At 50.0% G+C, this 26,178-nt stretch overlaps 9 protein-coding genes across 9 annotated transcripts; 4 read left to right on the top strand and 5 right to left on the bottom strand.

Moving 5' to 3' along the window:
- Window positions 1-754: 754 nt before the first annotated feature.
- N7506_010430 (uncharacterized protein) lies at window positions 755-2,155 on the top strand (the record flags this gene model as incomplete). The annotated part of the gene is made up of 4 exons (XM_056959723.1): window positions 755-925; window positions 980-1,173; window positions 1,282-1,459; window positions 1,532-2,155. The coding sequence occupies 4 exons, from the start codon at window positions 755-757 to the stop codon at window positions 2,153-2,155; spliced, it is 1,167 nt and encodes a 388-aa protein (XP_056809113.1).
- A 649-nt stretch (window positions 2,156-2,804) lies between these two features.
- On the bottom strand, window positions 2,805-4,673 carry samB (MYND-type zinc finger protein MUB1; the record flags this gene model as incomplete). Its single annotated transcript, XM_056959722.1, has 1 exon — window positions 2,805-4,673. One exon carries the CDS (start codon window positions 4,671-4,673, stop codon window positions 2,805-2,807), a length of 1,869 nt encoding a protein of 622 aa, XP_056809112.1.
- Window positions 4,674-9,699: 5,026 nt separating this feature from the next.
- On the top strand, window positions 9,700-11,074 carry N7506_010428 (WD40 repeat domain-containing protein; the record flags this gene model as incomplete). The annotated part of the gene is made up of 5 exons (XM_056959721.1): window positions 9,700-9,814; window positions 9,939-10,651; window positions 10,716-10,805; window positions 10,861-10,980; window positions 11,054-11,074. The coding sequence occupies 5 exons, from the start codon at window positions 9,700-9,702 to the stop codon at window positions 11,072-11,074; spliced, it is 1,059 nt and encodes a 352-aa protein (XP_056809111.1).
- Window positions 11,075-13,003: 1,929 nt separating this feature from the next.
- N7506_010427 (carbohydrate binding domain-containing protein) lies at window positions 13,004-13,556 on the top strand (the record flags this gene model as incomplete). The annotated part of the gene is made up of 2 exons (XM_056959720.1): window positions 13,004-13,137; window positions 13,199-13,556. The coding sequence occupies 2 exons, from the start codon at window positions 13,004-13,006 to the stop codon at window positions 13,554-13,556; spliced, it is 492 nt and encodes a 163-aa protein (XP_056809110.1).
- A 2,444-nt stretch (window positions 13,557-16,000) lies between these two features.
- Window positions 16,001-16,945, top strand: N7506_010426 (phosducin family protein; the record flags this gene model as incomplete). Its single annotated transcript, XM_056959719.1, has 3 exons — window positions 16,001-16,567; window positions 16,643-16,872; window positions 16,930-16,945. The coding sequence occupies 3 exons, from the start codon at window positions 16,001-16,003 to the stop codon at window positions 16,943-16,945; spliced, it is 813 nt and encodes a 270-aa protein (XP_056809109.1).
- A 986-nt stretch (window positions 16,946-17,931) lies between these two features.
- Window positions 17,932-19,244, bottom strand: N7506_010425 (putative transcription initiation factor subunit (TAF30); the record flags this gene model as incomplete). Its single annotated transcript, XM_056959718.1, has 5 exons — window positions 17,932-18,020; window positions 18,087-18,402; window positions 18,464-18,606; window positions 18,728-18,893; window positions 19,107-19,244. Coding segments are annotated over 5 exons (852 nt in total), but the record flags the coding sequence as incomplete, so codon positions are not given.
- Window positions 19,245-20,397: 1,153 nt separating this feature from the next.
- Window positions 20,398-21,464, bottom strand: N7506_010424 (Ran GTPase-binding protein YRB1; the record flags this gene model as incomplete). The annotated part of the gene is made up of 4 exons (XM_056959717.1): window positions 20,398-20,471; window positions 20,545-20,673; window positions 20,736-20,994; window positions 21,171-21,464. The coding sequence occupies 4 exons, from the start codon at window positions 21,462-21,464 to the stop codon at window positions 20,398-20,400; spliced, it is 756 nt and encodes a 251-aa protein (XP_056809107.1).
- A 456-nt stretch (window positions 21,465-21,920) lies between these two features.
- N7506_010423 (uncharacterized protein) lies at window positions 21,921-24,490 on the bottom strand (the record flags this gene model as incomplete). The annotated part of the gene is made up of 2 exons (XM_056959716.1): window positions 21,921-22,689; window positions 22,746-24,490. 2 exons carry the CDS (start codon window positions 24,488-24,490, stop codon window positions 21,921-21,923), a joined length of 2,514 nt encoding a protein of 837 aa, XP_056809106.1.
- Window positions 24,491-25,186: 696 nt separating this feature from the next.
- Window positions 25,187-26,017, bottom strand: N7506_010422 (ankyrin repeat domain-containing protein; the record flags this gene model as incomplete). Its single annotated transcript, XM_056959715.1, has 1 exon — window positions 25,187-26,017. One exon carries the CDS (start codon window positions 26,015-26,017, stop codon window positions 25,187-25,189), a length of 831 nt encoding a protein of 276 aa, XP_056809105.1.
- Between the last annotated feature and the right edge of the window lie 161 nt (window positions 26,018-26,178).

Genomic DNA, 26,178 nt, shown 5'->3' with positions numbered 1-26,178 from the left:
AGATTCCAAAGCTCGGATGTCCAAAGATGGTATGGGAGCTCGGATTGTTGACGATGGCAAGACCTCGAGGGGGGGAAAGGCGGAGTTGGCCTTTTGTTTTTTTGCGCCCCTTCCATGTATCACATCACCCTCTGCTCTTTCTTTTGGGCCACTTTCAATTGATATTTCAAGTTTCTTCTACTATTTTTGCTATAAGCTGTTCAGGCTCACATATCACTGATGTATCAATGTTGTTATATATGTGTTATGTAAGGGTTATGGAGTGATGTCAGAAGCACCAAAGAACATGTCCATATAACAACCGCATGGTCACAGGCTTGGAAGAATAGTGATATAGCTATAGAGACTAGTATGCAGGGACTACTCGACCGATCATGAGACCAGAACAACTATTTGGAATCACATGAATCCTTAGTTACCACCTGGGCACAGGCGCTGGCTCATAAATGTCATAGTGTCATCCATGCAACCTCCATACAACCTTGGAACCACCATCAATGTAGCTTGGGCATCTTTGCACTAGGCAGGTAGATGCTTATAGCTCTGTAACACAAACGCTCGGATATCGCCTAAGCTCGGAATCAGGATCAAATGGGTCAAGCCATAAACAAACTCGATTGGTTCGATTGATTATCGCTTCGATATTCAAGATACGCGATAGGCCCACTTGTGGCTATATGTCCAGCAACATGTCCCACCTGGGCAATAGCTTCCCCATCTGAGCATTCTTGACAATTTTCACTTCCAGTCCAAAATGGCAGACACAACAACCCCGATCGAGCTCCCCGTGATTGACATCTCCAACCCGCATGACCCCGCTGTGGGGAAAGCCATGTTGAATGCGGCCGCCAACTATGGGTTCTTGTACGTCAACAGCAAAGGCAGTGACTTTACCGTGGAGGATGTAGACCATGGATTTGAGCTGGTATGATTTTCTCGACTGCGTGTCTATCAAGACAGAGACTGACCGTCTTCATAGTCCAAGGAATTCTTTGCCTCGCCCGCACAAGAGAAAGAGACTTGCCGCATCCAGACGAATGTTTGTGACCATGACAGGCTCCACCCGGGCAGACAGCCCCTGGAGTATACCAGAGATCAATCTAACCAAAGCCTCGATAGAACCGCGGATGGTCTGGAATGCATGCAGAAACTCTCGATCCTGAGCACCAACGGGTATGTTGTACAATGTGCATGTCGAAGAACAATATATCTGACAATTTGATAGACTGGAGATTTCAAAGAGTAAGCCAGACTATCCACGGATATGATCAAACAGGACAGAAGCACAGCACCTGACCACTCATCCAGAGCCATGAACTTCGGTGATTTCAAAGACGGCAAAGCCCAACAGCCACTGCCACCATCCCTCGCGCCGCATGAAGGAGAAATCAACGAATTTGCCAAGCTATGTAACAAAACATGCAACCGAATTCTGACCCTGCTAGCTTTGGGCCTTGAAGTCAGTGAAATAGCCCCAACACAGACACGTTGTATCAAAACACACCAAGACCGGTAAACTAACAACCCCAAGATGGAAGAAGATTTCTTCACAAACCGCCACGATCCTACCTCTGGCCCAACCGGCAGCATTCTGCGGTACCTGTACTACCCATCGATCTTCTCCCCAGAGACAGCAGCGTATAAGCACGACAAAGACGTGCGAGCAGGCGCGCACTCCGACTACGGAAGCATAACACTTCTGTTCCAGCGCCCCGGCCAACCAGGCCTCGAGATCCGCACGCCAGAGGGAACCTGGGCCCCCGTGCCCATTGTACCAGGCACCAGCGCCGAGGCAGCGGGGTATCCGTTCCCGCCGATTCTGGTCAACATTGGCGACCTGCTGAGTTATTGGACTGATGGCTTGCTCAAGTCAACTGTGCATCGCGTTGTCTTCCCGCTGGCTGAGCAGCAGAGCCCGAACCCGCAGGACCGGTACACGCTTGTGTACTTCTGTCACCCGGTGGATACCACTGAGTTGATTCCTGTTCCCAGTGGGGTCGTTGCGAAGCATCGTGAGGGACATGGAGGGATTGTTGGCAAGGTCGGGTTTGGGGGTGGTGCAGGGAGCTTGGTACCTGGGGACAAGCCTTTGACGGCACATGACCACTTGATGTCGAGGTTGGAGGCGACATATGGATTCAATAAGGATGAGTGAGAAGTGTGACGTTGTAGTAGTACCATTGAACCTCGGATTACAGAATAGCTGGGATGTGAACAAAATTGTCTGAGACTGAAATTGAATTATGAGAGAAAGAGAAAAACGCCGGTGCCGTCGTGGCAAAGTGCAAGAACACAGACACAAACAAGAAAAGTCCTCCGGACATAGATCGGGGTCATGGAAGAAATGCGCAAAGCAGAATGCTTGAGATGGTGGGGACATGGAATGATTGACCATGTTGCCCATCTACCAACATAGGAAAATCGTGACAGCACAATTAGTTATGGGAGGAAACGTGATATGATCCCAACAAAACAAAGGCAGAGGGAATATGTCCCATGATGTGGGATGGAAGAGCGAGATGTACAGTCATGAGATGGATATGAGCAACGAAAAAAGGCTCGCAGGCGAGAGCCTCACACCAGAGCAAGATCAAGGCAAGCCGTGCGGAAGCAAAAATTGGGAATAGAACAGAAGCCAGACATGTAAAAGGTATCTTCGGGTCGAAATGGAAACGCCGCCAGATTTTGATATGCCATGCGGTAGTGAGACCTGGGAATAGAATATAAGACGCGGACGTAGAATAACGCTATGCGAGCCGGTATGCATGGAAATCAAAAATGAAACCCCTCGAGGTCGAGACAGATCATGGGGTCATATGGCACCAGTGCCTATGATACACCCAAGCAGATTTCTGGCACTCTTTGCTGCAGTATTTGGTGCGACGGCAACGTCGACATTTGGCAAATTGACGTTGGAACACCTCCCACTTGCCACATTTGAAGTAGGCACATTGACGGATCCCACCTCTCGCCTCATCTTTGCGGCAAAGATTTCTCATGACCACACACGCCCAGTACTGCATGTCCTTCGAGTGATGTCTCACGGTGAACTTCTCCACCAGGGGGAAGATGTTGACATCATCGGGCAGCAGATACTCGTTTTCCTCTTCACACATCTCATCAGACGAACAAGCGTCAGGATTCTCGTCAAGAAGAGGAAGCTCACGATCGATCTTCAACTTGGGCACAAGATGGGAGAATTGGAAGAATGAGCGCAAATTGCAATACTTTGAGATGTAAGCAAGCAGCTGCAGAGACATGAGAACATCCTCATCACGGGGCATGGCAGTCAAAACGCTCTGAGCGGCGGGAGCACTGCGATCACGGAGATACAAGGCGTAAGGGGTGGGGGCGAGGGTGGGAGAATTAGGGTTGTTAGTGGCCTGGGTTGGGGAGAGACCCAGTCCACCGGTGTTTTGTGTGTTGCCGTTGTTGATGATGCTACCGTCGACCGTCGAGCGATGTGTGATATTGAAAGTCTCAACTTCTGGACCTTCTTCCTCAGAAGGATCAGTGACGGTCAGACCATGAGCGGGAGAGACGTTATCCAGCATCGTATTTTCCCCTCCCTCGACATTGTCGAGTTCCATGCGATTCGGGAGTCCCACAATGGTTTCAGTGGGCTGTCCCATCGCGCTGTCGTCCATAGTCAAGTCTTCACCATTGGCATCATCCGACTCACCAGACCCTGACTGCTGCTGACGGATCGCGGGGCGTTGTCTGGCAGCAATCGCCTGGGGAAGGCTTCGGGATTGTGAGTGCAGAGGACCACTTGGTGTTGTCGGGGAATCGGGCTGTGAGACGATTCCAGTCTGCAGACCGGGAAGCATGCTAGGAAGGCGTTCAGTGTCATGCACTGGGCGTAGTCCAAATCCATCTGTGGATTCCATAGAAGGAACTGCTGTGGCAAGGGGTTGCATTGGCCGAAGGCGATGGCCTGTACGTGGAAGCCGACCGTCATTAGCTCGGTGGTTGTGAGATTCCTGTGCAAATGTACTGCGTTCTGGGGGCGATGTTCTAGGTGCACGGGGCGGAGAAGTGATATCCATGGCGTCGGAATCCGTTGGCTGGCTGTCTTGATGGAAAGGTCGAGGAATTTCGATGCTCGGAGGGGCTTGTCGGCGGTGGTGGGATTCGGATTGAGTGTGGGACTCTGGCTGGGATTCTATGTCCATAGGAGTGGAACGAGCGGAGGGTTCTTGACTGCTGCTTGACTTCGTCTCCCTGGTAGACGACTGCTTATCGGACTTGTCGGACTTGTCGGACTCAGGAGAGTCGCGTGATCGAACTTTGTCCACGACCTTGATATAGTTGCTCAAAATCGTAGCGATGACGGGAACCACGTCGGCTTCCACCACACGAGTCCTGACACCCTCAGAGCCTCTTACTCCAATGTTGACAACACATTGGAAGGCAAGGCTCCATTTCCACATTTCCATCAAGTCCTTGCTCCGACCCTCTTTGAGGATGCATATCAGCCGCTCGACGCCACCGTCGACTGTGAGAATGTCTCGAATTCGGGCAGAAGATGTGGTGAGGTAGGCAAGGTGGTTGAGGGAATTGATAAGCGGTAGAGTTGACGTGCAATCGAGTGCACGGCGGTCGTAGAGCGTGGTTGTGATGTTGACCGAGGCCTTGTTCACATTGGGGATGCTAAAGTTGACTTCCCGCATGATGAAAGAATGGAAAACGCAAAAGGTTGAACCGAAGAAAAAGACGGGATCAAATGCAGAGGAATGAAAGGATGCAATATAACATGCAGAGTATAAATGCAAGAAGGCGAGGACCTTGAAGATGTCCCTTAATGAGATTCAACCCCTAAACCAGATGGGAAAAAATACCCACTGCGGCTGATTGCAGAACTCTGGATAGGATTAATCCCAAGACATCAGGCGACTCAAAAAGCGATGTTCTCGATGGAAAGTTGTCTCGATGACTCCCAGCCAGAAGGGGCGAAGGGGAGGACCGAGATTGACGGAGGGCTCGAAGGAGAGGAGAGGAGATCAGGAGAGAGGAAAGACCAGATACAAGATGTAAGACGATCGTAGTCGTCAGTATTAAATACTTGGGGATGGCGAGATGTCGATGGAGGGGGTGAAAGGAAGAAGCCTTTGAGATGATTTGGGTTCAAGTTTGCGGCAAAGCGGAGAGCGTCAGGTGGCTCCTTAATATTGTTTTCGCGGGAACCAGTATTTGCGCCCGCCACTCTCTACTTTGACTAATCCTGCCCTTTTTCCTTCCTTTTCTTTTCTACTCTGTTCTTTGACTTGTCTTGTTCGGTTCATCTCTACCTCTCTTACGCTACGTTTTGCAATCTCTCCCTCTCTCCTCTCTACGCTGCTGCATACCCGTCACATTACCGAGTCGCCACCCTTGAAGATGAAGAATCACTCCTTCCCCTTTACATACCAGGTATCATTGCTCCTTGTCACTAGACTAACTTATCCTTGATTACCCGTCAGATCGAAATATGCCTCAAAGAGATATATGCCTCGAACAGACGATCGTTACCAGAAACAAATCCCCATCATGCCGCCAGATTGATTATGCCATTCGGCACGAGCGGAGGTAGATCTCAAATGTCTAGCCCACCAATCCACCAATGGCGCCAGTGAACTATTTGAATAGCTTCGGCCTTTTGTCTTGACTGGAAGAGGTTCAGACCACTTACCCCACAGATGGGGCATTCCACCTGCTATATCTCTCAGATGGCCTATCTCAATGTAGTGGATCGACACCCGAAATGAGGTGTGTTACATCTTCATTTTGTCGACGTCAACGTACATATTCAAAGGCCCCCCAAGGCTTGAGGAATAATCTCGCAATTCTTGTTTGTTGCGCAAAGTATTTCGTCCCTGAACCGCAGCGTACACACGTACATAGAATCCCCAGCCTGCTCCTGTGACTCCAACCCCTCTGATCCCCCCTCTGATCCTCACATCGACCCCACTTCTACGAACGTGAATCATTGAGTGAGCAAACGGCCCGTGGAACAGCATAAGATTGGAAATACCCCGGGCTAGATTGTCCAGCCCCTGATAATACCTATTATAAGGCCTAATATCGCAAGTGGAGTCAAATTTATGCTGCTCTCTGATCTCAGCCGTATCCTCAGCCTTGAGGATACTTTCTTTAGAGTAAGCGTTAATCTTAGTAACATGCGAGTACACTGGTGTGCTGGGGACCAACCGAATTCCCCCGCATGCATGGCTTTGGCCCCGTAGGCCCTCTATCACATCTCTACTCAATTACTACAGGGTTCACACGCGCTTGCAACAATGTGGCGCACAGACGATCTAAGATTAGAACACCGGCAATGTGCCGAGCCATTTTGGTCAAGCTCTAGTCTGTACTCCGTGATATTTGGGATTCTTCCTTTGAAGTGTCTCGTATTCTTAGTAGATGTTAACTTGTATCCGGCGCCTCGAATGGATCGGTTCTTGTGAGAAGCTCATACACGGCTTTCACTCTCTGCTTTAGTGCTAATCATCGCCCAGCACTGATAACTCGTTGTTTGGGGCATTTTCGACAACATTTTGGAAAAGATCTTTTTAGATACCTTTCCTGGTTTGATTTTAGGTCTCTAAGCCCACTATATTCGTGATCAAGCCAAGCCAACAGAGCAGATATTCGTCCGGTGACCTCGGTGGCTTAATCTCAACTCTTTGGGGACCCCATGAACTTGGACATGCTTTGGATACGATGGTCCTCAATTTCCTGAAAAAATGCTTTCTTAATTGTAAAATCAGACATAGCGCGTCTACTACTTGACACATTGGATGTTTAGCCTCCAAAAACCCTGCGTGTGCAATATGAGTCTTTCTGGCTATAGCGAGATCTTAGTTTTGCATCCCACTCGGTCCAACTATTAGGGACCCGCTTGTTTTGTAACCCTTTTCAAGAAAAGGATTTTTTGGCAGGTGCAGCGTTCGGTGAAATTGGAAAGGACCTCGGGAGCGCGGGTGCGTCAACTACCTTGACTTCATATTGGGTGTCTTAAGGCTTCAGTATTCCGAGTAGTTCCCACATCATGACGATTCGAACTGTCTTTAAGACATTGTTGAAGCGAGCCAAACATATTTTCGCGCAAATTGACTGAAGTGCGTAATGAGTGCAGGGCCCATATTCTGACACTGACAGCACATCTTTTAAAAGTGATATGCATGCTTGTGACACGTCAAATTCTGATCGCCTCCCGCCTCAATAGTCAGACACGCTAACTTCTGGGTATCGATCTGAGAATGGATTATTGCCGGTATGGACAAGAAATGTAGATGGATTAAAAGAGCGAGACGCAGAAAATTGAGTAAATCGGACTCCAGCGCTACCATTGAGTACATTTCAGCCGCAGGGTTGTCATCAGTCGGGTACCATGTTCGAGTCGAATACCCGTGGGATCGGCCATGCCTTGCCGTTCTCGAATCGGAGGATTTACAATGCTGCCCAGGGGCGAACTAAATCTTAACATCTTTGCAAACTATAACCGGTTCTGGTTTAGTTTGGAGGGAGCTCATCCCTGAAGCTGAGGGCGTGGTTTGGTGCTACACGATCTTTGATATTAGAGAATATTTGGCTCTGCCTTGACACTTGTGTATAAATCTACCGATTATAGCCTTAGTTTGATCGACAATCGTTGGAAATGTTTTCCATTGTCGTCATCAGTCTGATGAACACTCGTATATCTGTGCTTGGCTTTTGCTTTAGAAAGCGACGCTGTTCCTGAGAACTCAGACATTCGACTTGAGACGAGGTCCCGAAACACGTTGACTTGGCAGATGTCAACAATTCCGACCCGAGAAATTCTCCTCTCTTTGTCGAGTCCGGGTAGTTTGGAACATGACCACGCATACAGATCAACCCATGCCAGGCCAAGATGTAATACTAGTGTCAAAGCCAATAGACGGCAACGGACGAGGTTTGTGAGTTCTACAGAGCTGATTCAGCTGCCATCTCGAGGAGGGTAGATGAATAGCCCCGTATCTTTCACCGAATCCCATGACTCGAGTCTGCATGAAAGCGATACATATTGCGGATCTGAAGTGGGAATCTTGGCGGGACTCAATGATGCACCGAAAGCATGAACTCTATTGACAGTAAGCGGGATTGTATGGCACATGCATACGCCAGGAAATCATTCCCATGATTGTGTAGAAGAATCCAATTTTGTGAAATTGGGAGTATACAGCAAATGAAGATCGTCCCACCGTTCAAGTAGACCGAAGATTGGGACCCGTGGAAAAGGGGGGCCCAGACAGCACAATGGATTGTTCCATAGTGGAGACATGATTCTGAGCGAGTCAAGAGCTAGGAGATCCCTGCTCTTCATCTATTCAGGGATGCAGGCGACAACGGCTGGGCCCGCCAGAATGGGCGAAGCCGAAGCAGCGGATCACCCAACGTGGTGGGAACTGAATACGCCATTACACATGTACGGAGTATGGAGTCCGGAGTAGTTATGTTGATTCTTCGAGACGCTCTAACGAGATCGAGGTATTTAGTCAGCCGGGGGACCGTGCACGGAGGCTAAAGGGTGAAAATAGCCAGACTTGGAGATCTGACGGTAATTGCTTTAGAAGTCAATCCGAGATGACATTGGGGACTGCATGGACTGTGAACTTGTATAACTCAACAAAATGAATGAATACCTGTTTTGTCTATGTGAATTGAATAGGGAATTATACTACAAACCATACCCGGAATGGACATGCATTAGACCCAGTCCAATCTCCGTTAGCTCGAAAAAGTATCATATGTACGGAGGTATGTAATGCCATGTAATCCATGTAATCCATCGCAGTCGGGGAAAAGGGGAGGAGATCACGCAAGGGACTCTGATATGTCAGAGAGCCGCGCAGCGGTTTTTTTCTCCCAGAGCCGCGGGGCGGTTAAACCTGAACAGGACGAACTGCCGCTGGAATTGATACTGAGTCTTCAGTTGGGGCTAGTGGTCCTAGCACCAAGCCGATCCTCAGCGCCACAATTTCCCTCCGATACATGTACTTGTAAGCAGTATCAGGAGGCGGTATTTTTTCTTTTTCCTTTTCTTTTCGGTAGACTTCACTTGCATTGTAGTCCTGTACGGAGCACAGAGTATGCGCAGACTCAATGTCAATTTGTATAGGTATCCGATTATCGGCACGTATTGGTATTGAACCGAGCCGGTAGAGGGGGAACAAAGAAAGAGACCTGGGCTCGATACTCAACATAAATAGGCAGTATGGAGTGCTTACTACCGGTTCTCACTCGGTATTTGAGAAATCTTGAACCCAGAGCGATCGCAGATATTTGTATGGAGTACTTCGTATGGAGCATGAAGTTCTTGTGCTCAGAATTGAGGGAAAAAAGGTACTTTGCGCCACGTACAAATTAGTAGCAGGTCTGGGTACCTTCCACATTGGTATGTCATCGATTACCACTAGCCGGTAATACGCTGACTCTCCTCGCTCGGTCTTCACCCCCTGTTCCTCCTGTTCTGTCCCTTTACTGTCGGTGCTCTTTCTTCCCACCAGAGTTTCTTACCTTCCCCCCCTCTCTGATTATTCTTATTATGATCCTAGCTTGAGGCGCATCAGTCTTCATTCCGCCTTTCTTTTCTTCCTCTTTCGCTCCACCTCCCATTGAGCCCCCCCTTCCCCTCAACGCTCTTGATTTTCTGACCTCCCACTTTACTGTTACCTTCCGAGGCACCATACCGACACAATGGCCGACATGAGCGGCGAACAGATGCAGGCCAAAATCACGGCCGCCCGGCGCGAGGCTGAGGGTTTGAAGGACAAGATCAAGCGCAGAAAGGATGAACTGGCCGACTCTTCCCGTACGACTCCCAATCACTACCCCGGCGATAGATTGAGCCTCTTTTCAGAGTGGCCGTTGCCCTCATAAATGGGTCGCCCTGGAAGACTTTGAAACCCCGTACTGACTCATATGTTCCCGTCCAGTCCGCCAGGTCGCGCAGAACCACGCCGATGCCCTGCCACGAATTGGAATGAAGCCCCGACGCACGCTTAAAGGTCACCTCGCCAAGATTTACGCCATGCACTGGTCCACCGACCGTCGCCATCTCGTTTCCGCCTCGCAAGATGGAAAACTCATCATCTGGGATGCCTACACCACAAACAAGGTCCATGCGATTCCCTTGCGCTCCTCCTGGGTTATGACTTGTGCCTACGCCCCGAGTGGAAACTACGTCGCCTGCGGAGGTCTTGACAACATTTGCTCAATTTACAACCTGTCTTCGCGCGAGGGCCCCACTCGCGTTGCGCGAGAGCTCTCTGGGCACTCGGGATATCTCTCCTGCTGCCGTTTCATCAACGATCGCCGCATCATTACCTCCTCTGGTGACATGACCTGTATGCTGTGGGATATCGAGTCCGGAACTAAGGTGACCGAATTCGCCGACCACCTCGGCGATGTGATGTCGATCAGCATCAATCCGACAAACCAGAACATCTTCGTTTCCGGTGCTTGCGACGCTTTCGCTAAATTATGGGATATTCGTACCGGCAAGGCCGTGCAGACATTCGCTGGCCATGAGTCCGACATCAACGCCGTCCAGTTCTTCCCTGATGGTAACGCGTTCGGCACCGGATCCGATGATACTTCTTGCCGCCTGTTCGATATCCGTGCCGACCGCGAACTTAACACTTATCAGGTAATTACCCACGAGAATGACTGTTGTGAAATGCGGGAAGCTAACGAGAATTTCTTTAATCCAGAGCGATCAAGTTCTGTGCGGTATCACCTCCGTTGCATTCTCGGTCTCTGGTCGCTTACTGTTTGCTGGATACGACGACTTCGAGTGCAAGGTAAGCTGATCTCTCGCGTCCCACGAGGTGATTGAAAACTGACCCAGAAAACTAGGTATGGGATGTTCTGCGCGGAGATAAGATCGGTTCTCTGAGCGGCCACGATAATCGTGTGAGCTGCCTCGGTGTCAGCAACGATGGCATCAGTCTGTGCACTGGATCATGGGACTCTCTCGTAAGTTTCCTTCGATTGGAAGTCCGGAATTCTGCAAGGACATACACTAACCAGTTGTTTTCTCTTCTTACAGCTCAAGGTCTGGGCCTGGTAAACCAACAAAACAAAAACGCAAGATACCCCGTGTCGATCATTCTGCAATGCTCTTCTTCGAAATTTTTTAGGTTCGATGGTTCGAATCTCCGCCATTGTACGATAATAATCAGTTACCGGGGGACTCATCGGGTTCCCACGATAATACACTACTCACGGCGCAGGCATCGACTCGTCGCACGCGATACGGAAGGTGGAGGTGGTGAGCGCTTGGGGTTCAGTCCCGGCGAACAAACGATAGCGACGACAATACTTTGGACATGACGAGAGCGCGACTAGTCATTGGGTTGTCGATGGTTGTACAGTGACTTGGAGGTAAAACAATGCCGAATCAAGTCAATCCATCTGATGCTTCCGCCGTCACCCTTCCTGGTCCCTTGATTTCTCCCTTTACTTCTCGATGACGCCCTTTTCCCTTTTATCATTTTTTTGAATTCTTTATCCCCCCTTAAGTTAACCTACCTTTTTACCTTTTTTTCTGGCCTCCGCATCGGTGTCGTGTCTGTATGTGGTTTCTTGGCCAAGGCAAATGGATATCCTATCTGCTGGATTCTGGCTATGAGATTCCTTGCTGTTTCACTGCGTCGTTCACCTTATTATTCCCTTTTTCATTATTCATCTGACTCATCTCCCTGTTTTTCATTCCCTTTTTTTGCCTCTCAACAAAGAGTATGCTGTACTTACTGTCTTTGCGTTGGGATCTTTTGCTTGAGATTCCTTGGTGTCGGATTTTGATTATGTTTTCAGCAGTCCAATTTCCACTTGTGAACTTGTTTTCCTAATCCTGTCTTCAATCTTTCATACTAAGGCCGAGATTCAATCTCTGCTTGTTGTGTGGCTTTCTCAAATATATGGTATGAGCGTGGCGTGGGCATCAAACATAGGGCATGCATCAACGAACTTGATCCCTGTGTCGGTCTTTTTCAGACCACAGGCTCGCTACTCCATTTAGAGGCATACTAAATCTAATATGGCTGCGCGCATACTCAATGTCCAGCCTTGCATTTGAGCCCATGGACAGAGAGTATCGATCAAGGCACGCAACAGTATATACGCCAGAGCAGAGTGGAAGCAGCTAGCCGTCCAATCTATGCAGACATCAACCCAATTCCACCGCACTGGACTTCGTGCCCGTAACCATGAATGATGGCGGCCGACTTGATCATCAGCGTGATCATCACTGACCATGGCCGAGGCTATGATGGTGGCGACCACGAGTGCCGTGAGCCTGAGCTACCACAGCCATGCGAGCTATGAGAAACGCCATGCTCGTGGTGCTCATAGCGGAGATATGGTTGTGACTGATCAATCTCCGAGGTCAGAAAGGATTAAGAGTTGAGCCACATGCGTACCTGGCTGATAACCCTGACCTGGCCAAGCTGCGAAATCTCACCAATCTAAATTCTGATCTCATATCAATAGTCTTCTGTCAACTCTCACGGTCCTCGAACTTGCAATAGATGTAAAAGTGGGAAAGGTCAACAGCCAGAATCACTATGGGAGAAGGCCCAGAAGCACCAAAGAAGCCTCAGCCTTGGAAGTAAAGACCCTGAAACTGTACTGAATGAACAGGCTCCCCAAGTCCACCCAAAGAGGCATATGCTCGTGAATAAGAGAAACCTGACATCTACAGCCGGGGGCTAAGCATCGTCACTGTCACGCCTCATATGTCAGATTCCCCAGCCTCCGTCCAGCCATGTTTCAACCGTCAGCCTGTCTATCAAAGTTAAACATGACCCTAATTATAAACAACACGAGGGGCTTGAGGAATCGGGTGAGAACTAGTGCTTCACTTTACCCCCAAGCGTACATTGTCGGCAGAAGCCGCAAAAGTGTCTCAAACATGAACAAGCTTTTCCTACTATAAACCCTGGTCTTCCCCTGTCTCATACGCCAAGTTATTCCCCAGCATCCGATCCCGCCATCCACCATGTCCATTTCTACCTGCAACATCGTGTCCAACCCCTCCTTTGAAACAGGAGACCTAGCTCCATGGCGCGCATCCGCCGTGAACGTCGCCAAAATCACAAATGGAGCAACCGCCTATAGCGGTGACTACTACCTGTAAGACTTCCTTCTAAATATCACGCTTATCAAATGAAGATATCCGCTGACCAAGTCCCAGTAATCTCCAAACAGCAGTAGGAAACCGCGGCAACATTATATCCCAAGGCCTTCGTAATCTCAAGCGCCACACGCAATACGCATTCAGCGTTCAGGCCCAGCTTCCGTCACCATCCGGCTCGGAATATTGCTCGGTTTATGTGTACATGGGGCGCAACGCAACGGTCGGCAGCATTGCCTCGGCACAGCTGTTTCATCCTGGGGAGTGGACGGAGGTCTCAGGGACTTGGGTGCCAAAGCGGGAACAGGATGTCTTGAGTATTGTTGCTGCTTGTGATTCGGAGGATTCGTCGGTTACAGGGAATGTGCTACTTGATCAGATTAGTTTTGCCCCGGTTGATTGTTATGGGTTGGAATAGGGAGGATGCTTGGATATGGGGTCTTTGTATTATTGATAGGGTTGAATTAGCTATTTATGAATGCTGCCTTCAGGGCTGTCCATTTCAAGGTCTTATGTTATGAGGCTAGATAGAAAAGGGACGTGTTAGTGATAGGGCTATGTCAGTGGGTGCATGTAACTTTCGAATAGCTTGCCTCCTGTTTGCATTGAATGTCCAAGAATGATGTTCAATGCGACTCAGCCTGGAGGCTGGAAAAGATGTCTCCATTATGCTCGGGATACACTCAGCACAAGATGTAAAATGATCGTCTCGTGGTGGGAATCAACCTATGACTCGAAAAGATGTCTTTGGCCCCCACAAGACACAGGGCCCATGTACTCAACGTATTCACGAATCTTATACGAACCCTGTTGACATGTTCGAAACGTAATGGTGTCCAATACCGAGGGCTCTCCTTTGAGAATTCCACAAGTTGACTCAGAAGGTGGATCATTCACAGTCAGATCGATGATGAGAATCGAAACGTCTAGCTCAGGCAAGATGGATCTCAATAACCTAGCAAAACAGTGACGTGTTACCAGTCTGTGTCAGAGAAACAGGATCCATGGCCCTTTCCAAGGTCTATTTTTGTCCTTTCAAAGTGAAGTCACAGCCATTGAACTAGACCACAAGGCCGAGTCACGACTCACACCTTGCAACTTGAAGAATAGCGGAAAACCCCCAAATGTCGGCAAAACCCCCCTGTTTGAGGATTGTGATATTGAAGTACGTGATCGGCTCCCCCATAGCAATCGTGACAATCTTGGAATCGGACCTTCATGCCTCATAGAGATGAACTACCTGCTCGAAATTTCCTCGCACACGAACCGTGCCTTCCAAGATTAATGATGCGGAGATTGGATGCACTCGTAGGACGGTAGGAGTGAAAATTTCCGGGCAATCAGCCCTAAGCATATGGAGACCTTTTGAAACAGACGAAATCGTTCGCCCTCGGCCAAGCATGGGAGCCATAGCCGCACCAGTGAGCGGTTGCAGAATGCGCTGGCGTCTGCGCCAAAGCAGGCTCACACGACCAGTGGACTTTGGCAAGCACGGGACAGCTGCAGCTGTCGAGTGATGTCACTTGAATTTCAGGATGAAGAGATGGAACCTTTGGATACGAGGGCCCACCGAGCCAAGTAGAGCTATGTAAGCTTAGATTTTCAAGGTCAAGGCGCTGGAGACCACATCCACCCGCCAAGAAAGCTCGAGTTGAGGCAAGTAAGCATGTAGCGCTGCTGACAAGGGACGACAAGGGTATATCTAAACCGATCTAGGCATACGGTCGAGGAGATTGAGTTCAAAAGATGGTCGATCGCGCGGCAAAGCATGACTAGTGGGTTTGAGATATTGACGGAGAACAAGTTCAAGCGATGATAGTGGGGACATCCCGCGGCCGACGGGTCGGAGCCGAACCGTCAACTTAGAGCTCACGATGAGGTTTATATTTATATCGTGTTGAGGACCTCGGAAGACCTAGTCCAATCGAGTTGGTCGCGGGATCTACGGAATCTATCTCCACAGCCGAAACAACCCAAAGTAGGCAATCGGCCGGGGGAGTTGGGGTATACGCAAGTGGTTGCATAATACGTTGAAAATGCATCAAGGGAGTTCGGGAGTGGCAAGGCAGCTGCTATTATGCTACATGGTTCGATTTGTAGGAGATATGTGTGGAATTCATAGAAGTTCCATGGTTGTTCCCTATAGATCGCACAACATACTAAACACTAGTACTCCGTATCCTTGAGCCCAACGCATATACCATGGGTTCAACTGGGAAAAACTCAAACAACCTCTGGAAATGCCTGTGAAAGGTCCGAGAATTTCGGACTGAAGAGGAGAAGACCGTTGACCGCAGATGGGGAGAAAGAATGTCAGGCATTTCTTATAGTCGGGCGCTAAAAGAGAATTCTTTAAAAAAGATGAAACGAGGCTAACGACAGGTTCGATTCTTTTTCTTCTAGACTTTATATTTGCTTTTTCTGCTTTTTCTTTTTCTGAACCCGGCGAATTCCGTGTCACATCTTGACAATCTTCCATACGGAGTACGGAGTACTCTTGGGGTAGAACGTTGAAGTAGGGCATAGGGATCGGACCCTCTAGCCAATTTCACCCATCTTAGCCCAGGCAAAATGTCAAAGCCAAACTAGTACACAAACAGTAGCAGCAGTGAACGATCGGCCTTGTACAGTGATATAATCGGGCAATTGATTGGCGCAGAAAGTTCTTCGGGGAGTCGGTGGATCGGCCAGGCCTGAAACGTGAAAAGGGGCTGACCACCTCACCGTTTCACCCTGGCGATCTCTTCCCTGCTCAGCCTCCATCTCCGTTTCAACCTCAGGGGTTATTCGATTTGACCTCAACCTGCATTTCGCTTTCTCCCGAAACGTGCATCTTTCTTAAATCCCCCGAACCCCGCCATCATGTCTGCCCAAGAAGAATTCAATCAGCTGGTGAACAACCGTCAACGCTACACTTCACACCCGGAAGACCGTGACGACTCAGACCCCCACTACTCCGACGAAGAACCCCAGCACAAGGTTGATTCCTCCGACGAGGACGATAACGATAATATGGTCTCCTCTCGCGCCCCTACCTACCACGTTCCTAACACCGTCTACGACGCCAACACCGGTCCTAAAGGTGTCATTGCCGATGCTCAGGCTTTCGAGCGCGCCCGCAAGAAGTCCTTCCGTCGCACCCTCCTTAGCGCCGCTGGCATCAACCACGGCCCCTCTTACAACTCCAAGTCTACGAGGGACGAATCTCCCGCTGGCGAGTCTTCCAGTGACGATGACGACGAGGCCCGCTTCATGAACAAGTGGCGCACTTCTCGCATGCACGAATTGCAGCATAAGAGTGCCCGTCGTCCTAGCCCGCGGGGTCGACGGTTCGGCTCGGTTGAGACCGTTGATGCGGTGGGGTATCTCGATGCGATTGAGAAGGTCACTTCGGATACCGTCGTCGTCGTCTGCATCTATGACCCTCAGGTATGTTTTGAAGATGGTTCACTGGCCAATTCCTATGATATAGTTGCTGACTCTTTTCTCTTTTTCTCTTTTTAGTATGACGATAGCGCCATTGTTGAAGAATGTCTGGTTACCATCGCCCGCAGACAACCCACTACTCGCTTTGTGAAGATGCACCAAGACATCGCCGAGATGGATCACATCAAGGCTCCTGCTTTGCTGGCCTATCGTGGTGGTGATGTCTTCGCTACCATTGTTGATGTGCTGCGTAGCATCCCTCGGGGCCGCAGCTGCAGTGCTGACAGCTTGGAAGACCTGTTGAAGCTGTACGTACCTCCCAACGAAACTACCAATTGTGTACCAGTTACTAACCAGTCATACAGGAACCGTGTGCTTTAATTGATACTTCGATTCTTCCCTTTGTTTACATCTCGTTTTTAACCGTTCGACGGTAGCATGGCGTCCTGGTGGTGCGCTTCGTGATAATTTACAGGCCTTGTCTTTGCCTTCTTTTTTCTTATTTGTTTTATCCCCTTTGCTCTTTTCATCTCTACTCGACTCTCCCAACCTGACCTACATATCCTCATTTCCTCGACATGTTTAACGTTGCACACTGCGCAGAAAAAAGAACAGATCTCTTTGGCGTTGGTCCCACTATGGGGCAGATGGGCTGCTTCGGTTGATGGTCTGGTCACCATCCTGCTGTGTCCCACTGGACAAGAATACATTTTTCTTTTTCCATTCATGTTTGATTATTTCCCTCTTTTACAACCTGGCTGGGACCGGGCTTGATGTTGATTTGAGATATCCCATGCTGTACTTAGGCATCCATTGCACTCTATTCAAATACTTCTTGCCACCGTAGGCAATATGCGTAGATCACATAATGCCCATCACGATAGTTTTAGCCTTTCCTCGAGTTTGGAAGTCTTGAAGATTTGATGGCCGAGACCCAAAAAGTTAAGAGAGAATCCATGGAGTTAGATACCAAGACAGACATTCGATCTATTACTAGAACAAAACTCTAAGTAAAGCAAAGCAACAGGCCCTGGACCCCGGGCCTTCTACTTAACCGTTACAACATCAACCGATATCTGAGCAAAAGCGCGAGTAAGTTCAAATTGAATATATGTCTCTCCACCTCCAGTAGAGACTCTGATCGCAGTGATGCGGCGCAGCGGCCCGGAAAAAACAGAAGAAAGAAAAAAGGAAAAAGAACAAGAGCCATCCAATTTCCTTTGACGGTCCGCTAACTCCCCAGGTCAAAGACAAGAAAAATCATGAGAAAGATGTAACTAAGCGTATGAGAAGGAATGTGCACGAGAAGCAAGGACCGATTCGAGTATCCCATGCCTTCTCGCTTGGTTTCACTGGCTGCGTTACCTTCAAAGGGCGCCGCGTTCCGTCGTGAAATCCCAAAGCATTTTGATCAATGCGTCCGGTAGGGTGTAAAGATCAACGTGGAATTCTCCAACTGTGGGGATGTGTTAGATTTGGGCTGGGTCGGCGGAGATTCGAGAAAGCTGATGGAAATACTCACGTTCAACGTCATTCTTGGTGTATGAATCGGCTGCTTTGTTGTCATGGACCATCTGAACAACCTGCAGGAGATCATCTTCGTTAAGCTTCTGCAAGCCCTCGGCAAGCCTATCCATGTCGACCTTCGATGTGTCAGTCTGCCAGTCGGTACCTTGTCGGAAATCAGTGCCACTCACATTCTTGTCGGTGCGCTTCTTCTTCTTGGCGCTCTCCTCACCACCGGCGGGGCGCTTGGCCTTGAGACCGTTCTCATCTCCAGGTACGGGACCGGACTCACGCAGAGCAGCTAAGAGGGCTGGCTTGGGGTTCTTGAAAGTCTGTGGGCGACATATCAGCACGACACATTCGGGAGGATTGCTCTTTTGAGCCGAAACTTACCAGAACATGCTTGCTTTCATAGCGGTTTTGCGCGAAGTTGAGGTCATGTTGGATGGTGTAGGATTTGTCGGCAGTGAGCTCGATCGACATGTCAAACTCACCCCATCCTTCCTCTTGGATGCGGAATGGGGGCTGCTTGAAGACTATTCATTGAAATACCACCGCGTTAGCAAAGGACCCAATCACCGCCAGCGCGAACCGAGGATGCGCCGAAGCTGCATAACAATCAAGCCACGGGGGAGACCTATAGGAGCTCAATCATACCTTGAGTAGCACGGTCACCGAAACTGGGGTGCAGGTGGAAAGTGACTCTGTCGAATAGATTCGCCGGAACGAGCGCGCCCTTCTCATTCACGAGCCAGACCTCGATATGCCAAGATCGCTGCGGGAATCCTTCGACCTCCGAAGGCTTATCTCTGCAGTGGAAAGCCTAGTCAGCCAATGCTCAAACATATCTCAACGCGTCGTTCTGAAGGGAAGGGGTGGGGGGTGAGCTAATGGAGCAGTGTGGTTTGTCGCGTCGTGTGGCGATGAGGCGCATGGCTACGCCTCAAGTGTTGCGAGTAAAGCCATAGTAACATCCATTCCAAGGGCCCATTGAAGGATATGACAGTGTGTTGAGGGATTCTGAAGACCTGGTCACGAGGCCAAAGGTGGGGAGGTCAAGGTAGAGGCGGAGGAAGAGACAGCGCACGTACATAATGTTCTGCTCAGTGATGAGACGGACTGTCCTTTTTACCTGCCGAGTGAAGGAAAGTATTAGCCAAGAAGAAGTAAATTGAGCTCAAAGCTATTGCGCATGTTGGACCAAGCCCAGGGCACAGCAGTAGGGTCTGCCATGGCGAGGACCCCAGTTTGGGACCATGGAAGAAGGTCTTCGGCTGGGGCTGAGAAATGAGTATAAACAGAGTGATAACTCACGTCGGGCATTTTGAATGATTGGGAGCACAGTGCTTGCGCGAGTGGGTTGTCGGGGTTGAAGCTGAAGGGGTGTCGTGCGGAGTGACGGGGAGACAAGTTTGCGTGGTAGGAGGTTGAGAAAATGCGCGACGAGCGACGAAGGGAATGGGCGTCTCAGGTGCTGATATACTCCAAGAGTCAAGCCGAACGATAAGAGGCTTTGGGGGAGACACACTGAACTATTCAGATGAGGCGATGAAGAAGTGGGAAGTGAATTCAGGTCATGAGGTTAAGTGAGGCCCATCAAGTTTGCACTTTGCCTCCTCCATATTCGCCCTACGTACATGGCCCTGTAAATTACTAGACAATTCACATTTACAATATGCATAAGCTATTCTCAAATTAACTGCTCTGGAAAGTGAATAGAGCTCAAGTCCGCCATTTTTGTGTTCAGAGTCGAAGAGCGAGTAACGACTAAGTAACGGCTAAGTAACGGCCGAATAACGACGATGTGCCGCCTCGCTTCTGGATTCTCAACCTCGTCCATTTCAAGGCTGTTCGTTCATGTTTCGGTCTATTGTATTCAGAGAGATAGCGTTCAAGGCCACGTTCTTTTTGTTTTTGTTTGTTTTTGTACTCTTTTACTCTTGGGTTGGGGTGTTTTCGGTTCCTCATGCCAGATATCGTGAAGGGATGGGGTCATGTGCAGGGTGTATATTCGATGGGAAATTTCTATCTACTGCCGAATTGCGAACCACCGACGTAAGGGAAACTGCTCTCCATTTCGTAGACTGCATGGCTCACAATAGCTGTGCGAACAACATCTTCGTAACTGCTGCCTCGCTCGTTGCGTCGTAGGGGTTGGGGATTGGGGGTTGGATTGGGGTTGGAACGATGTGAAGGGGGCGAAAATAGGGCGGTTTTGCGAGAGCGAGCCCCGGGACGATGGGGGCCAAAGGCCTGGAGTGTCGGCTCAATGGATTTCTATCCTTCGAAGCCGCGAGGTGTGATCAACATTGCGGATGAGAAGATGTTTACTCCTCAGCGTTGAAGAGCTTCTCGTTCTCCTGCTGGGCCTTCTCGAAAGCCTCCTTGAAAAGGTTGGCGTCTAAGGGAATAGGTTAGCAAAGAACGGATCCAATCGTGACTGGAAGCTCCAGGGCTGTGCAGGGTAAACTCACTCTCACTGTTGCCGAAGCGGATGGCCAGAGTCTGGGCCTCGGGCTCACCCTCAGAGACATCGGCAGCGGCGTTCCAGACCCAGCTGCGGTCGGAACCGACGTTGGCGCTAAGCTTCATATCGGGGACAACTGGGACAATGTGTTAGGAACGAGAACTGGTGGACGGACAGCTTGGAATTGGGAAATCTTACTGTAGTGGTTGGCGCAGACCTTGAGGGTCTTATCACGACGCATGACAAGGCGGGTCTTGTGGTTCTCCTTGTGCTTAAGCAGACGGACGTCACCGGTACCACGCTCCTTCCACTCCTTAGACTCGCGGTCGAACTTGAACAGCTTGGCGCGCATCTTGAAGGACTGCTCCTCAAGCTCCTCGTTGGTCTTGGTCTCAACCTTCTCGGTCAGGTGGATGACGGGCTCGAAGTGAACATCGGCGGATTGCTCGACCTCATCCTGCATTGAGAAACCATGGTTAGCATACTCGCGAATGGGGTAGAATGGCTGGCGTATTTTGGGCGTGGTTGCGACGACCCCACTATATGGGGAAAGGGGCACAAAAGACCCCGCTCCCACTGTGTACGGCGCCCAACAACCATAAATGTGCCCAGCATCAGATGTATCCAACGTACCTCCTCTTCGGCCTTGTTGGCCTTGGAAGAGCCGGAGGGCTCATCAGTGGGCTCCTCGGCCTCTTCCTTCTTCTCCTTCTTGGGACCGCCACCGAACATGGAGAAGACGCTGTCAGAGGTCTTCACGGCGGCATCCTTAGCGGTGTCAACGGCCTCCTTGGCGGTCTCGGTCACGGTCTCGGTGGCAGCCTCAGTGGTAGACTTCTCGCCCTCGCCGGTGGCGGGGGTGGTCTCCTCGGGCTTGGTGTCAGAAACGACGGTGGGGTCGGGCTTCTTCTCGGCGACGTCAGACATGGCGAGGGATTTCAAGGTGATCGGTTTGAAATGATAAGAATGTGTGAAATGGCGGAGTTCCACGGGTACAAGAGTGGAATCACAGGAAAAGAGATGGGAGTGTTTGTTGATCAAGAAAAGCGGCGATGAGGGGGAAAAATTAATACCTACATTGGGTCCCATCGCTGGCAGAATCCCCACCGCCTGCATCTGCCAATAGTATACGTCGAATACAAACAAACAATGCGCTTTAATCTTTCATACGGAAATTGATCACGATTGAATTCAAATAATAGCATTTGCGTCGGTTTAATAACCCGAGTTAATCCCCAGCCCTGTTGCCTCCCAATCCTGTTCGCCATAAACAAAACAGAAAGAAAAAGAAAAAACGAGAGAAAATATCCGTTCCTCAGCCAATCCATTAAGAGAAAGAAAACAAGAAAACAGCAATTACATAGTGATAAAGGGGGGTGATCATCATTTCGAGCGAGCAAGAGTTGAGCAATCGTCGGGTTTACCCGACCAGATCTTCATCACGTATCGCGCACGCGATTGAGCCCGGTCTAGGGCTTCGCACTTTCTGGCGCCGCGTATTCGGTCCATAACGCTTCGGAGGTCCACCTTGGGTGCTGAGCTCTCAAGCCGCGCCCAAGCATCATGCACGAAACTTTTGGCTTCCTTGTTGACGCTGGTGGTGCGCATCTGCAACGCAGAGGAGACGATTTGGAGTCTCTGGACGGCATTGCGGGCTAGGGCGTCGGACATTTGCTTAGAGCGGGCAAGAACTGCGTTGCGGGCACTCAGGCTTTCATTTCGTAGGCTTTCTGCATCACGGCGCAAGAAGTGTGCTTTCTTCACGACGTCACCCATGAGAACTTGAACGTCTGTGGAGAACCGGCCATACACCTCTGTCAATCCGGTTTGAGCTGTATGCAGGTCCTTGGCGAATTGGGCTGTGATTCCTTGTGCAGCACGTTTCCAATTCGAAATCTTCAACCACGGAGTCCCAAAGTCCAGAATTATTGTTTGATTCACTGGACGTCTGGTCTTGGGCGTGATTGTCAAGTTGACCAAGCCGTACGCATCTTCTCGGTTGAGCTTTAGAGTATAAACCCCATCGAAAAGCGCTGACAGCTCATAAGAAAGAACCTTGTCTTGTCTTTGGGCGCTAACATTGAACTTGGGGTGCTTCTTGGACGATGCAAGTTTGGGGGAGGCTTGATGATGACATGGCAGTCCCCAACGACTTGGAACTCGAATTCATCGGCCCTCCCGGGAGTTTGGAGTGAAGAAAGAGTAGACACCCGAACGTCTGAAATCGAATCACCCACGGAGGGTACGTGCAATAGTCGCACAGATGACGAGGGAAGCATCGCGATAGGAGTCTGGTTCACTCGGTCCAAGGTTGGAATAGAAGCGGAAGAGACCTGAGAAGCCACTGGGAGGGATGCACTGGAAATGGATGCGCCAACGATGCACTGTGCTAGGAGAGAAACCAATAGCTGGACAGCTAAATACCCAAGAAAGACGGCAATGATCGATATGAGACTCAAGGTAGCCACGCGCAGCGTTGGGGACATCTCTCTGACCTTAGTGGCATATGCAGGCGGGAGCCACTGTGTAGTGTACTTTTCGAAGTCCACAGAGATACCTCGCTGCGCAGGCTTGTGGGATTGAGCGGCGACTTTATGCGCCCTCTTGGGGTACAGGCCGACGAGTGAGGCGAGATTGCGATTCAACTGACCAGCTGTGATGCTCTCGAAGGTCTTCAAATCGATGGGATACCTTCTTAGAACAGCCGTCTCGCCGGACAATGGGTGTCGGGACTCTAAGCACGTATGCAGACTGTCATGGTTGAGAGGAATCATTTCCCCGGCCATGGTCCACATTGGCTCTTCCGATATAACCATGGCTGGGATTTCGTGACGCTCTAAGAAAGTGTGAGCAAGACGCTGAGTCCTCACAGCCGATTCGTTATCGCCCTTAGAGACGAAGAGGATGGCCACATCGGGCAGAGTCCAGTCAGATGTAGACGAGACTCCGAAGTCGATTCCGTTCCAAGCCGATGTGCATGAGGGACGGTTCTTGAATCTCAGGTTGAGGGTGCTAGGTCGGTCCGCGTGTTGATCGTCGGTAGCCTCCAGACATTCGTCAACCACAAGTTGGACGTGGATCGGTAGGAGCTCCGCAAAGGTAGGAATGGCGCCAGCGCCAAATGAGGTTGGTACAACATGGTAGCGGGAGGATTCAGCGGAGCTAGCTTCTGAGCGAGTACCCGAGCTTGATACTAGAACATCTCCGATCTTGTCGAGGATGATGTTACGGAAACCGGGGTGTCCGATATACAGCACACGGAACGGCTTGTCTAGGTCAAGGCTCTGCTTGGTCATGGTCTGTTGAACAGTGGCCATGAGGATGGAGTCGGTTGAGTTGTATGGCAGCCGGCTCTTTAGTTCCGAAGCTGCAGCACCTTCAAAGATGCGGATGGTATGCTTGAGCTCCACCCTCTCGATCTCAGGCCACATCTCGGGCTCAACAAACTCGATAGAATCACTGGTCTTTGGGTACGAAGGTTTGGTGGTAATAGTACTATCATCGATCGCGGCTCCTCCGGAAGCAAAGAGGGCAGGAAGCTCTTGGGAAGCCGAGTCGGTGCACTGCACTTCTTGCTTATCAATTCCATCATCTTCTTCGTCTTGGCTGTCCTCGTCTTGATTGTCCTCGTGTTCCGCATCGCTACTGCTGTAGCGCTCGTCGAGGCTTGCGACATCGTCCGGGATCGCCTGATCAATCAAGGAGCACGTATCGGTCTGTTCAGAATGACTGCCATCCTCGGAGTGGAGGTCAGACACACTCAAGGTGGCCCAGCTGTCACTCAAGGATTTGGGAGAATCAGAGAGTCGAGCTGACGTCATGTTTGTGGGCCGCGAGCGAGACAGCCACTCTTCGACAGAGGCTGTTAGGGGAGGCAAAGTCGGATATTGCAAAGTAGAGGAGGTTTGGGCACTGATAAGACGCCGACGAGGCGACTCGGGAATGTCAGTCATATCGTCGCAGGTAATGTCATGGATGCAGCGGCGGCTGAAACAGAGGCTCAGGAAAGATCTCAAGCCTGAGAAAAGAAGCCAAGAAAGAAAAGCAGAGTTAGAGGCACAGAATAAGCGGGGGATAGGAAAAGGGAGGGTCGGAAGATACTGGATATGCCTAAGCAGAGAGACCACAAAAGCCCAATAGAGTAGAGTGATGAGCAGGTGGGTCTGCGGGGATGACCGTCACGGGGTTTCTTGAGGAAGGGACGTAAGGGTTGAGGGAAAAAGAACCCCCCAAAGAAGAAGAAAGAAAGCTGTATCAATAAAAGAAAAGTGAAAGATGAAGATCGCAGAGTGAGGGGTGTGTTTGATAAGAAGTACCTGAAGTAGATGACCCGAGTGGAAGTAATGGCGGGGTTGTACTGGGTACCTGTGTGTCGTATGGTGGTTGGTCCTATGAGGGTGGTATATTGTACCAAAGCATAGGTGCAGTAGTCTCTCCTGCCCTGGAACTCTCTAACATGCGTCTCTTTGTTCCTTTGCAACGGTGCATATACTACAGCATGTACAATATACAAGTTTAGCACTTGATCTCCTTGAAGCTCCACTAGAGGCCCCACATATGATCGCCTTTAAACCCTGGGTGACTTGACTACTTTATTTACATTCAAAACTGAGATCGCTATACCTCTCTTCTCATTGCTCTCAGTTGACTTATTCCAGTAATGGTCTCATCAGTTCCCCAAACCCCGCCCGTTCTGCAATGTCCATCAGTGTCTGACCCGAAGCATCCCTCCATGCGCGATCGGCCCCCATCTCCAATAAAAGTTGAACAGCAGAATCGTGACCTTTGAGCACTGCCAAATGAATCGGCTGCATAAAACCAGGAGGTAAATCCGAATACCGCATTCCAGGATCCGCACGGTATTTTAAAAGAAGCCGAATGTTGGTTATGTTGAAATTCCGAATGGCAATGTGCAAGGGTGTGTTTACACCGCTGTCGTCTCTTCGGTTCGGGTCAGCACCTTTCTCCAGCAGAAACTCAACGATCCGATCGTGTTTCCTGTACAAAGCGCTGTGGAGCGGTGATTCCATGTCGATATCGGTGGGGTCTACGTCGGCACCCAACTCGACCAACCTGCGTGCCAAGCCTTCATCGCCCAGTAGCGCGGCTTCGAACAAAGGCGTTTGGCGATATCGGTTTTTGGCAGAGACGTCGGCCCCATGATCGAGGAGTTGATGTGCAATCGCGATATATCCTTTTTCTATGGCGATTGCCAGCGGTGTCTGATCGTGAGTGGCATCACGGACTTCGATGTTGCCGCCCTGCTGGATCATTTTCTGCAATGTGTCCGGCCGTCCACGTGTCACGGCCCATATGATGGCTGAACTTGAGGATTCAGCCACATTGTGAGTGTACAGAAACGGGTTGAAATGATGATAGATATATGGGTGCGTGCAGATAAGGGCGTTGATCTCTGTCTCCGACTCGAGAGAATCAAAAATGCTTTGAAGTAGCTCGTTTGGGAGGCTCAGGATTGACATGCTTCAAAGCGATGACGACAGCACGCTGACATATGGCTTGAGTGGAGACTGACTAGGTGCGAGGTTTGTGCTCCGTACTCCGTACCCTCTTCGAGGATTAAAGGCGGCTGATAATATCGGGAAGAGCCTTGGCGTGCTCTCGTTCCTGCTGCTTACGCCTT

Source organism: Penicillium brevicompactum (genome assembly GCF_028827555.1).
Source record: "Penicillium brevicompactum strain IBT 35665 chromosome Unknown utg000006l_segment0_segment0, whole genome shotgun sequence".
Lineage (NCBI taxonomy): Eukaryota > Fungi > Ascomycota > Eurotiomycetes > Eurotiales > Aspergillaceae > Penicillium > Penicillium brevicompactum.
The sequence above is the reverse complement of the archived record's forward strand: the minus strand, read 5'-3'. Positions and strand labels throughout refer to the sequence as shown.